General features: G+C 43.0%; 1 protein-coding gene across 1 annotated transcript in view; it reads right to left on the bottom strand.

Moving 5' to 3' along the window:
* CIB4 (calcium and integrin binding family member 4) overlaps positions 1–13,737 on the bottom strand; it is a 60,541-nt gene that overhangs the window by 10,960 nt on the left and 35,844 nt on the right. Inside the window, exon 4 of the mRNA XM_073022866.1 lies at positions 4,523–4,664. Coding sequence (XP_072878967.1) covers positions 4,523–4,664 — 142 coding nt within the window. The remainder of the gene's footprint in view (positions 1–4,522; positions 4,665–13,737) is intronic.

A 13,737-nucleotide genomic window follows, 5' to 3' on the forward strand; every position in this document is an offset into this window, starting at 1 on the left:
CTCTTCATCCTTCACTGTGGACCACTCCCTCCTCGACTTATTACTCAGGCTCAGGATCCACGTGTCCCATCTCTAATCTTGCTGACAGCTCTGTAAAGAAACCTTCTGAGCCCTGAGAGAATTCAGGTTCGTCTGAGTCTATTTGATGAAGCTTGGGCATTTATGAGCCCCTGGGCGTCTATTTGCACAGCTGATTTGCATGAAGGCTTTGAGCTTTTTGTGTTTATGCTTAGGCTGGAGGAAGGAACCTATATGCTCCAAGGGGCCTGGAGAGAGTCGGGGGAGGAAGATACAAAGACATTGTGGGGGATATTGCGTTGTCTAGTCCTTGATCTGCCCTGAGGCTCTCAGTCTGACCTCTTGGGACAGTGGGTGTTTTCCCCACGTCACAGCTGAACACGATTTAGCTTGTGCCTTGAAGCCCAAGGAGAACCTGCTGCTCACCTCTCTCCTGAAGGGTTTGAGTGTTTTTGTTTGTTTAGCTCAGGAAACCACAGAAAGTCAGCGGAGGAAGACGTCTTTTGTGGCCTCTGCCCAGCCTACGCTCTACCATCTCTGAGAAGTGTCCCCACCCCAGTGGCAGGCCTCTGGAGCCATGCTTGTTTCACAACTCTGCTTCTTTTTGGCTGCAGGTGATTGGGCAAGGCTGGTCACCTATCCCGAGGAAGCTAGATCATAGGCTGGGTGAGAAAACAGAAGGGAGAAACAGAGATGCTTGTGGCTACTCAGAGTGAAGCCTGCAGGCCATGTGGGGGCCGGGGAGTCATCTTTGGCCTGTGGGCACAGAGGCATAGCAGATCTGCAGAAGGAGAAGGAAAGCCCACAGAGAGAGGCAGAGATGAGAGACGAGGCAGCCGTGGAGAGGAGACCACAGCTGTCTGGCTTCTTGACTCTCATCCAGCTGTGCCCCAGGGCCCCAGGAGTCCTGCCTCACTTCCACCATGGGCTCCATAATGCTCTTGGCAGATGAACTCTAGTGACCTCTCTCCCAAGAGCCCCACGTCTTGGTGCTCAGGCTTTTGTATAATCCCCAACTCCCTTGAGTGTGGGTGGGAACTGTGACTTGCTTGTAACCAATGAAACTTGGCAAAATTGATGGGCTGTCACTTCCGCCAACACGCTGTCTTTTATGACTCCATCTTGCCAGTGGGGTGACTCAAGAGTCTCTCCCGCTGGCTGTCTTTAAAGAAGCAAGTGGCCAGGTTGAGAGGCCCAGGTGTCCAGGAGCTGAGGGCAACCTCTGACTGAGAGCCGGCAAGAAGTTAAGGCCCTAAGTCCTGCAGACATAAGGAAGTAAATTCTGCCAACAACGTGAGCAAGCTCAGGAGCAGACTCCGCCAGTCAAGCGCCCTCCAGGTGAGAAGGCACCCCAGCCGGAAGCTTGATGGCAGCTTGTGAAACCCTAAGAGGAGGACCCAACTAAGTCATGCCTGGACTCCTAGCCCACAGAAACTGTGAGGTTACTAATGTATGTCATCTAAAGCCTCTAAGCTTGTGGTAATTTCTTACACAATGAAAAACTCATCTAGTGCTGGTTCTTATCAGTGGCTTTTACATAGGTAAGTTTCTGTGGTTTGCAACCTAAAGACTCTTGGCTAAGACGGGGAACACCAAGCCTAGGCTGGCATCCTCCAGAGGAGCGACACCAGCCAGAGGAGCACTGATAGGGGCTTGAGCCAACACAGCTGCCACCTGTGGGAGGCCTGGCTGAGAGGAGCAGCGGCTAGAGGGCTCCAACTCCCTGGATGCATTGGGATCCCCCTGGAGACTCCCAGAAATACTTGGGGGAAGGAAGGAGGAAAGCTGGTGTAGACAGGTGGGGCCTACGAAGCCAACATAATTTGGGTATGTGATTTAATTTCTACATATCCTGCTTGGAGTTCACCGTAAATCTGTGTCTTACATCAAATGTAGGACATTTGGGGCCATTAGGTCTTCAGATATCTGTTCTGCCATATTCACTCTCTCCTCTCCTTCTCAGACTCCACTTAGATACATGTTAGAGCTTTCTATTGTCCTTCATGTCTCTGAGGCTCTGTTCTCCTTTCCCTGAGTAATTTTTCTCTCTGTTCTTCAGATTAGGTTATTTCTATTGATCTATCTTCAAGTTTCCTGACTCCTCTGTTATCTCAATTCTCTCGTTAAGCTCATCCAGTGAATTTTTGTTTCAGATGTCTTTTCAGTTCTATATTTTCCAGTTGATTCTTTCTTATAATTTCTGCTTCTCTGCTGAGATTTCCTATCTTTTCATTTGTTATGAGCAGTTTTTACATCCTTGGGCATGAATACTGTGATGATTAATGGTATGTGTCAACTTGACTGAGCTAAGGGTGCCCAGATAGCTGGCAACACATTCTTTCTGGGTATCTCTGTGAGGGTGTTTCTGGAAGAGATTAGCATTTGAATCAATAGACTGAGTAAAGATCCACCCTCACCAATTGGACATTGTTCCATCCATGGAGGACCCAACAGAACAAAAAGGTGGAGGAAGGATGAATTTGTACTCTCTGAGCTGAGACATCCATCTTCTCCCATACACAGACGTTGATGCTCCTGGTTCTTGGACATTCAGAATGAATTACGCCACCACCTTTCTTAGCTTTCCAGCTTGCAGACAGCAGATCATGGGACTTCTCAGCCTCCGTAATCACACGAGCCAGTTCCTAGAATAAATCTCTCTCTCTTTCTACATATATATGTAGAGATATGTGTGTGTGTATATATATGTGTGTGTGTGTGTGTGTAAGTGTATATATATACACACATGTAAACACACACAAATAGATACACACACATACACTCATATACACACATAAATAGCCTATTGGTTCTGTTTCTCTGCAGAATCCTGACTAATACAGTTATAATAGCTGTTTTAAAATCTTTATTAGCTAATTCCAACATCTGGGTCATGTCAGTCAGTCTCCATTCTTGAGAATTCATCAATTAAAAAATATTTTTGTACATCATGTACGATTTTGAATAGCTTCTTGGACATTATAAATGTTTTGTTGTAGAGACTCTGTATTTCTCCAAAGAGAGCTGAATTTTTGGTTTTAGCAGGCAATTGATTTGGACTCAAAGTGCAAATCCTGTCACTCGTGGATCTGGTTAAAAGGTAGTGGAAGCTCAAATCTCAATTTAGTTCTTTTATCCTTAGCTGAGCTGCTTTGACTTTGCCCTCGTGTTTGTGGTGTAGAGGTCAGAAAGAGATACGGGCATAGTTTACACGCAAAATTCGGACTCCCTTTCTCTTTCATAGGCTCTCCCTCACTTTGCAGGGTCTGTGTGTGCCCCAAACTCTCTGGCTCTTCAAGTCAGAAAGAGTCCAGTGTTTCCATCAGCCTGCATGAGTCCAGTGTTTCCATTCACTGAAGCCTACCTTCAGGACAGAAAAGTTAAAAATAAAAAGGTGGGTGAAGGAAAACCCATCTTCTACCGTTTCCTTCTTCCAGGCATCAGCTCTCTCTAGAACACATCTCGCTTTCGATAGCTTTCCAATATCATCAGCTAGTTGATTTTTGTATTTAGTTTAGAGTTTTATAGTTGCTATCTGCAGGAGTGACCATATGATAAGAGTTTACTCAGCCATTCTCAGGAGGGAACTCTGTGATTTCACATGTGCTTACTGAATGCTGAACCTGAGGACGTACGGGATACAAAAATATTAAGTCGTTTTTACAGATGAAAAAATTGAGGCCTCATAAGTCCATCTGGCTTAAAGCTCTTCTACTGTCTTCTATCCACATCCCACTTGGGTGAGGCAGAAATGAGATGGAGTCCACCATGTGGAGACTGGGGAGGAACTGGCAGGAGAGGAAGGAACGTGAGATGCAAATGAACAAGTCTAAATGTGCAAGTCCTTTGGGGCCAAAGAGTTATCAGGATGCACTAAAGACTTGCACCTGGTTTGTTTGAAAGCATCTTAAGACTTCTTTCTTTCCTTTTGATTCCTTTTGAGAATTCCCTTGCATCCCAGTTGTGCTAAGCGGACATTTGCCTGGTGAAAAGCAGAACTTCAGCAGAGTCTTTTGACTACCCGAGACAGTCAGAGACCAAAAAATGTCAAAGGACCTCAGAGATTATCTCTCTCTATCCCTTCATTTTGCAGATGAGAAAACTGAGCCCCAGAAAGGTGAAATGATTTGTCCAAGATTGTTCAAATTTCCTTAATTTCCTATCCAATGCTCCTTCTGCCAAATAAGCATAAATCCTTTACATGCATATGTGGTTCTCTCTCTCTCTCTCTCGCCTGCCCACACACCACACACTAACATCAAATATCAAGGCCAATGACTCCATTGCTCTCTGATGACATGGAGGGGAGTCTATCCATTGACGCTGTCATTTTCAATCTTTTTTTTTTTACTCCATGGTACATGCAAAATATGACACATACCCACAGATACCCCAGCAAACCCCAGTTAACACCATCCATCAATGAACTGATGATGGAGTCCAGATATGGTATGTTGTGTATGGCCCTTCCACCCGTCACCCCTCAGTCCCCCACAGCACCTACCATAGATGCGAAAGGCGTACTCAATCTTCAGGCTTGGGCAGGCCTGCTCGCTGAACACAGATGCCATGCCCAGCACATCTTCAAAGGAGAACACACCTTTGTGGGAGAACACCCTGCAGATACGGTCTCTGAAAGGGTTGACCTGTGGGTGAGGAGGGAGGAAAAGGGAGGAGATCTATCAGGTTCGGGGCTGTGTCTCCCTGGGCCTCTCTCATCTGTTACAAACACTGTGTCCTGGGTTTGAGATGAAAACAACAGACACAATCTAAATCTCAGAGTAGATGGTGGCTCACTGAGCCAGGACCCTGAGCGTGATGGGGTGCCGGGGATGACTCTTGCAGATGGATATGTGACTTCACAAGATTCCTGCAAGGACACCACAATTGAAGATAATGGTTATAATGAAAACGCAAATGAACAAGAGAATGTCAGAGCTGAAACCTTTCCTACTCTAAATACAAGTCCTTTTCTATGGGGTAGAAATCATGAGTATCCAGGCAGACATAACAAGAAGCCCTGCATCAGTTTTCTTTTCCTGTGTTCAGGCAGGTGCAAGGCAAGCCAACAGGCTCACTGCCCAAGCGCACAGCCAGCCAGGGAATGAGATACCAAGCTTCCTTTCCCGGGGGACCTCCCCTTGTCTTTGCTGGTAGTGATGGGAGGGAGGTGGTTGCCAGGACACCAATACACTCCTTAGATCCATGTCACATGACTCTACACACACACACACACACACACACAGCATGTCTTATAGAGACTGAAAACAGGGCAGTTGATGTGGTAGCTGCTGGTAGCATGAATAGTACCTATGACACAACATGTGAGCACGTTGGAAGATGCAGAGAAAATACTGCTGAAGATACAGAAATATAAGTATTCGAACAAATTTCACACTGTGAAAGCTTTGCTAAATAGTTAAATAAAGGTATAGATGTTCTAATATGGTTTTCCTAGATTCTGTATGTGAAAAACCACATTTCTGCAAGCCACTAAAGGAAACAGAGACATGGCCTGAATAGTAAATGAATGTCTTTAATGAAAACACCGTTGCTGGGGAAAGGTGAAGGTACTCACTGAGGGGGTGGCTGCTCCATGATGGAAAAGAGTTCTGGGGTGAGGGTGCAGGATGGCGACACATGCTAAATGATTTCCCTGCAGGATTTCCTGCAGGCTACTGCAGTCAGGAAGGTAAGTCCAGAAATACCTAAAGTACAGCAGAAGGCATTGAAATGGTTCTTTAAAAAAAAAAAAAAAAAGAGTTAAAATATAGTAAAACTTGGCCAGGCGCGGTGGCTCATGCCTGTAATCCCAGCACTTTGGGAGGCCGAGGCAGGTGGATCACCTGAGGTCATGAGTTCGAGACCAGCCTGGCCAACGTGGTGAAACCCTGTCTCTACTAACAATGCAAAAAAAAATTAGCTGGGCATGGTGGCGAGTGCCTATAATCCCAGCTACTCAGGAGACTGAGGCAGGAGAATCACTTGAACCTGGAAGGCAGGGGCTGCAGTAAGCCGAGATTGCGTCATTCCACTCCAGCCTGGGCAAAAAGAGCGAAACTCCTATCTTAAAAAAAAAAAAAAAAGTAAAACTTATACAATGATTTGTAATCAGAAGGAAAGTGAGTATGAAAATCTTCTGAACCACATGGAGGTTTGCTGCTTAGCTCTTAGAAGAGTTCTTAAAAGCACTATCAAACTTAAAGATGAGTTATATGTTTTCCTGGCACAAAAAGATAAGTGTTCCAAATTTGCTGACCTTTCCATGATGACAAGTAACTGTTGGCAGTATGCTACCTAGCAAATATCCACCAAAAAATGAACTCAATTTCATTTGACTTTTCAAGGTAAAGGTGACTCATTTTAGCATTATTGCTTTTCTAAAGAAACTCATGCTTTGAAGAGAATATTTTTAAAATGGGATTTTTGTGGTTAAAAACATGTGTATCACCTATAGAAATGCTTATATTACATACCTGAAAATATAGAAACAGACTCTTCTGACCTGTTTGGAAATTTTCCAAATAAAGAATGTCAGTGGATTTTGAATCCATTTGTTAAAAATATAAAAAGGTAATACTTTCCACTTAGTGTAAGAGCCACTGACTGATGACGTAAGGGAAGACAGACAATTACTAGCTTAATTTCAATCAAAAGCTTTTAATTGGTGAAGGGGGTTGAAAATGAGTGCTGTGATTTAAGACATACAGCCCATGATACATTTCCTCTCTTTGGATCAGTTACGACAGCTATTTAAAAAAAAAAAAAAAAAAAAAAAACTGAACAGAACCTGACCTCTGAATGGCTCTAGCTCAATCTTAAAGCAAGATTTCAAAGAATAATTAAGCATATCCAACCACATCGCTTTCTCTTACAATATTAGTAGTTATATGCAAACAATAGCATAGTGCAAGGAAGAAATCTTACTATACCTATTAAAGGGAGAATTGTTTGTTAAATATTTTATGTAGTTTTTAGCTTGTCCTTAATTTTTTTATTTTGATATTATATCAGCTTAGTATAGTAGTAAATGTATACAGTTTATAAATGAATGTATATGTATGATGAGTACATGTTTCTCATTTTTTAACATAATTGCTGGGGATTTGTGATCTAGGCTAACCTGCTCATCTCACGGATGTGGAAATGAGGCCTGGGGAAGGGGAAGGACTCAGCCAGCAAGTGGGAGAGCCGGCCTGAGACCCAGGACTCTTGAACCTGTCCTGCCCTATTTCCACTAAGGTGCCTGGTGCCAAAAAAAACATCAAAGGCCAAGCAGCGGCCATTAAAATATAGAAAACCTTGGAAATGGATCCCTCTAAAATTCTTACTTTAATATAAAGCATTTTTTGGCTGGGCGTGGTGGCTCACACCTGTAATACCAACACTTTGGAAGGCCAAGACCAACAGATCACCTGAGGCCAGGAGTTCAAGACCAGCCTGGACAACATGACAAAACCTCAACTCTACTAAAAATACAAAAATCAGTAGGGTATGATGGCATGTGCCTGCAGTCCCAGCTACTCGGGAGGCTGAGGCAGGAACATCGCTTGAACCCGGGAGGCGGAGGTTGCAGTGAGCTGAGATCATGCCACTGCACTCCAGCCTGGGTGACAGAGGGAGACTCCATCTAAAAATAAATAAATAAATAAATAAATAAATAAATAAATAAATAAAAAGTGCAAAAGCAGAATCTAGATTGAAGTTAAAGAAATGGTTCACAGCCTAGGAGAACTCAGCGGCCGGCTAAAAATGACTCTATGACTCTGTCACTATGAAAGTGAGAGGCACAGGAGGGGGCCACGGGACCAAAGGCTGCAGAAGGGAGAAGGTCAAACAAGATGGAGCTGACACGGAGCCACTGGGCTTGGGAAACGGAGGAGTCCGAGTATGGAGCAGGGGACATTGTCCCTGAGAGGATGGCAGGGCAGATGTCAGGCCACAGGGCTAGGGCTGAGCTCACCAGAGCTGTGTTTGGGTCCTGTGGACCCAGGAGTGGCTAGTATAGTTCGCTTTGAGGCCTGGCAGGCACCTGCCAGGAGAGTGTTCCAGGGCTGTCTCTGTTCCAACAAGGCACAACTCCCTTCTCCCCCAGGGTCCTTGTCTCAAGGGACAGCCCAGGTTACGAGCCCCCCTGCGACAGAGCAGCTCCAGTCAAAGGGGCACCGATAGTGCTGCGGGAGAGTTGCTAAGGGCAATGGTGGTGCAGCCGCATGTCCCTCCCTGCTCTCCATCCTGAGCTAAAGGCCAGCTCAGCCAGTGTCCTCGGATCTGGTTCAGTCTAGCCCCAGGCAGACAGAACAGCCAAGAAGGGGAAGCTGGAAGAGCAAGCCTCATTAGAGATCACAGGTCCAGTTTACTGGATTCCAGATTTTTGATGCTATAACTTTAACAATCTGAAATCTGAACCAATAAATTTGGGGACCTATCCAGAGAGTTATCATCTGTATGAAATTTCACACTTATTCAGAAGTCTTCAATCCTCCAGAGGAGGAAGGAAGTGACAGTTGACAAAGCAATGCTTCCATTTCAAGAATAACATGTACCCTGGTTTGAGGGCGTTTTGAACAAAGGGAATACAAACATGTCAGTATAGCAATTTATACAGGTAACTCGTGTGTAATCTCCATCTATGCGTGATTAAACTAAAGTAGATGAAAATAAACCCCAAATGCTGGGAGGTTTTTTGGAAATAGAAACTACAGTTTATCAACAATAAAAAGATTGCAGTCCCTGCCAAAAAAACTAAATTTTTTCTTTTTTTAAAGATCTTCTTAAAGTTATTGAACAAGAGATTTGATTTGAAGATGAAAGTCAGAGGAAAAATATTTGGACCTAGCTTAAAAATATCTCCTCACCATTTCTCCAACTAGCGCCTAGTCAAAAAAAGCTTTTTACAGTTGCTGGAAAAAATTCACACAAAAATACACTAGTGACTCAATGATGATGTCATTGATGCACTTGGACTTTCAAAAGCTCATTAAAAAAATCAAACAGTATTAATTTATGTAAAATTTCTCATCTTTAAATTTTCTTTATTACTAGTGTTTCTGTTTTCTTTTTTTATTTAGACTTCATTTAGCGTTTTTATTTTCTAATCATACTTTATTTTGTGCATTGTATCTGCTCCCCACTCTTATTAAAATAATATGATTGGCTGGGTGCGGAGACTCACACCTGTAATCCCAGCACTCTGGAAGGCAGAGGTGGGCGGATCACCACGTCAGGAGATCAAGACCATCATGGCCAACATGGTGAAATCCTGTCTCTACTAAAAATACAAAAATTAGCTGGGCATGGTGGCGTGCACCTGTAGTCCCAGCTACTCAGGAGGCTGAAGCAGGAGAATCGCTTGAACCCAGGAGTTAGAGGTTGCAGTGAACTAAGATCGCGCCACTGCACTCCAGCCTGGCGACAGAGTGAGGCTCTGTCTCAAAAAAAAAAAAAAGAAAAAGATATGATTAATGTTTATTGACTGAGCGCAGTGGCTGCTGGGCATGGTGGCTCACTCCTGTAATCCCAGCACTTTGAGAAGCCAAGGCAGGCAGATCACCTGAGGTCAGGCATTCAAGACCAGCCTGACCAATGTGGCGAAACCCGTCTCTACTACAAAATACAAAAATTAGCCGGGCGTGGTGGCGGGCGCCTGTAAACCCAGTTACTCGGAGGCTGAGGCAGCAGAATTGTTTGAACCCGGAAGGCGGAGGTTGCAATGAGCCGAGATCATGCCACTGCGCTCCAGCCTGGGCGACAGAGCAAGGCTCTGACTCAAAAATAAACAAACAAACAAATAAATAAATAAACAAATAAAATTACATGATTAATGTTTATATTTTAAACATTTTACACAGACGTAAAGCACTTGTCAAAGAAAGCGGTAGATGAAGGTGTCTGTTAGAGTGGTACAGAAGACGTCAGTTCTTCCTCAGTCTTGAGTGGAAGCCTCAGTTTACCTGAAGCACCCTCTCACTGAGAACGGCACTGCCCAAAAAGTCCCTCATGGCTGTGTAAGGTTAGGTGAGCAGAGCCCAAGTCCTGGGAGAAGGGTATAACAAAACATTTTGTATTTTAGTGCCTTTTAAAACTCCCCTCAGATATACTTATAAGTTAGAAAGCTCAATATTATTAATGTTGATTCTTTCCAAATTGATCCATAAAGTTAATGCAATTCTAGTTAAAGTTTTCCAGCCGGTCCATTTTGCAGGACTTGACAAGCCAATTCTAAAGTTTACATGGAAATGCAAGGGTGAAGAACAGCCAAGTTAATCCTAAAGAACAATAAAGCTGAAGGACTTATACCACTAGATATCAAGATCTAGGCTGGGAGTGGTGACTCACACCTATAATCCCAGCCCTTTGGGAGGCTAAGGGGGGAGGATCCCTTCAGTCCAGAGTTTAAGACCAGACTGGGAAACAAAAAAAAATTAAAAATTGGCCAGGTATGTTCGTGCATGCCTGTAGTTCCAGGTACTCGAGAGGCTGAGGTACAAAGATCAATGAGCCTAGGAGATTGAGGCTGCATCGAGCCATAATTGTGCCACTGCACTCCAGCCTAAGTGATAGAGTGAGACCCTGTCAAAAAAAAAAAAAAAAAAAAAAAATCTATGCTAAAGCTTTAGTAATTAATGTGGTATGGTATTTGTGCAAGGATAGACAAATAGATCAATGGCCATAATAGAGACTCCAGAAACAGACCCACACATATATGGCTACCTGATTTATGACAAAGACAACACGGCAATGCAGTGGGGGAAGGGGCAGTCTTTTCCATAAGTGGTGTTGGGTTTAGTGGACATTCATATGGGGAAAAAATGAATCTTTATAATCCTATCTCACACCATACACAAAAATCAATTCCAGATTGATCACAAGTCTAATACGTAGGACTAAAATAAAACATTAGGTAAATATCACAGGAGGATATCTTCATGATCTTGGGGGCAAAAACTGTTTAACAATATACAAAAAAAAAAGCACAAACCATAAGAGAAAACTTATAAATTGGAGTATATTAAAAATTTTCAAATTACATTGCTCAAAATACATAATTAAGACAATGAAAAGGCAAGCCATAATAATCACTAGGTACTTCCACAGGTGAATGGATAAACAAACCGTGGTACGTTCATGCAATGGAATACGACTCAGCAATAAAAACGAAGAACCATTGATTCATGCAACAACATGGATGATTCTTCAATGTATTTTGCTAAATAAAAGAAGTCAGACCCAAAGGGCTACATATTGTATGAGTCCATCCCAGAAAATGTAAAACCATAGGGTCAGAAAACAGATCGTAGTTGTCAGTGGTTGTGGGAGGGGGAATGAGTTGACTACAACAGAAATTTTGGGGGTAATGGAACTGTTCTCTAGGGTGCTATGGTACAGATAGAAGCCATGCCTTTATGCATTTCTGGAAACCCATGGAACTATACACCACAGAGTGAACTTTACTGGATGCAAATCAAAGACAATATGGGATGGTAGAGAACCCAGGATGGAATGCAGGTCATGGCAAATAAAACTAACTGTATTATGAATGCATGACAAAACCTCCCTGAAAGGAGGGGAAGAAGAGGAAGTGACCAAGTAACTTTGGAAAGTGGTGTTTGACCAGGTACGTAGGCTAAAGACCAAAATAATATAAATAAACACTGTATTCTAGGGAGTCAACTTGATTCTCACAGGGTTATGGATTAGCAATTCTTACTACAAATATACTATGAGTGAACAAATACGTAAATAAATTAAAAATGAGTTATAAGTAAGATAAAATAAGTTATAAAGAAGCAAGAGGGAAGGTTAGATATGGTACTGGATTAGTCAGAGACATCAATATGAACTAATGGGCATTTTACTACATGTACAGATGGATAGATACAAAATAAATATTGATGTGTAGTTAATGAGTTAGTATACATACCTATATTTTCTAGCTCTGTCTACCAAATAACTTTACAGTGGAGAAACTTGGAAATACTACCTTCACCAAATGATCAAGGTTAATATCACCAGTAATAGGTAATGTTGATGTCAGGTATCCCCTGGTATGATGCAATGAGAAGGGTGGTTCAGGCCAGGTGCAGTGGCTCACACCTGTAATCCCGAGCTTGGGTGGCTGCAGCCGGAGGCTCCCTTGAGGCCAGGCATTCGAAATCAGCCTAGGCAACATAGTGAGACCCCATCTCTAAAAAGATTAAAATAAGCTGGTGTAGTGTTATGTGCCCGTAGTCCTAACTACTTGGAAGACTAACGCAGGAGGATCACTTGAGCCCAGAAGTCCAAGGCTGCAGTGAGCTATGATCGCTCCACTGCAGCATGGGCAAGAGAGCAAGACCCTGCCTCTAAAAAATGGAGTGGGGTGGGGGGTTCACTTCTGTGGAATTTGCACAAATCCATTACTTCTGTCTAATCATGAGAAAATATCTGACAGACCTAAGTTGAAAGATGTTCTGCAAAAACACCTGGTCTGTGCTCTCCAAAAAATCATGGAAAAGTGAGACTGAGCAACTATCACAGATCAGAGGAGCGAAAGACACACGATGACTAAATGCAAGGTGGGACCCTGGAGGGGATCCTGACACAGATCAAAAAACATGAGTGGAAAACTAGTGAAAGCCAAGCAAAGTTTGTATTGCATTAATACAACACAAGCATTAAGTTTTATTTCTCAGTTTTGAAAAATAAAATAGGTATAAAAATATCTATATAAAAATATAATAGGTATACAGGTCCTGTCCACCTTTCACCCAGCTTTCCCTGATGTGAATACAGGGTGAAAGGTACACAGTACTTGTCTTACTAAACCTTAAAAGCTGGACTTGAAAGGATCAAAGATTTCAGTAACAAAGCAGCATCCAAGAACAAAACTCAGTAACATTTAAATGAATACAACAAAATTAAACACCTAACCATACAAAATTTACAGTGTTTAGCATCCAATAAAAAATTATCAGTCATGCAAAAAAAAAAAAAAAAAAGGAAAATAAGACCCACAACCAGCAGAAAAATCAGCTAATGAAAACAGACCCATGCTTATGCCTGTAACCCCAGCACTTTCAGAGGCCAAGGCAGGCAGATCACTTGAGCCCAGGAGTTCAAGACCAGCCTGGGCAACATGGCAAAAACCCCAACTCTATTTGAAAAAAAAAATACAAAAATTAACCAGGTATGGTGGTGTGCCCCTGTAGTCATAGCTACTCGGGAGACTGAGGTGGGAGGATCACTTGAGTCCAGGAGGCAGAGATTACAATGAGCCAAGATTTCACCACTGCACTCCAGCCTGGGCAACAGAGCAAGATCATACCTGAAAAAAAAAAAAATATGAAGAAAACTACATCAATGCACAGCCTAATCAAACTGCTAAAAAGCAGTAATAAGAAGAAAAATCAGAGCTGGGCATGGTGGTTCATGCCTGGAATCCCAAAACTTTGGGAGGCAGAGGCAGGAGGATCACTTGAGCCCAGGAGTTCGAGACCAGTCTGGGCAGCATAGCAAGGCCCTGTATCTACTAAAAATAAAAAAAAATTACCTGGGCATGGTGGTGCACGTCTGCAGTCCCAGCTACCTGGGATGCTGAGGCAAGAAGATTGCTTGAGCTCAGAACAAAGCTGTAGTGAGCTATGATCACGCCACTGCACTCCAGCCTGGGTGACAGAGCAAGACCCTGTTTCAAAAAAATAAATAAATAGAAGAAAAATCTTTCTCCAGAGGCAGGAA

This window comes from Chlorocebus sabaeus, chromosome 14 (genome assembly GCF_047675955.1).
Source record: "Chlorocebus sabaeus isolate Y175 chromosome 14, mChlSab1.0.hap1, whole genome shotgun sequence".
Lineage (NCBI taxonomy): Eukaryota > Metazoa > Chordata > Mammalia > Primates > Cercopithecidae > Chlorocebus > Chlorocebus sabaeus.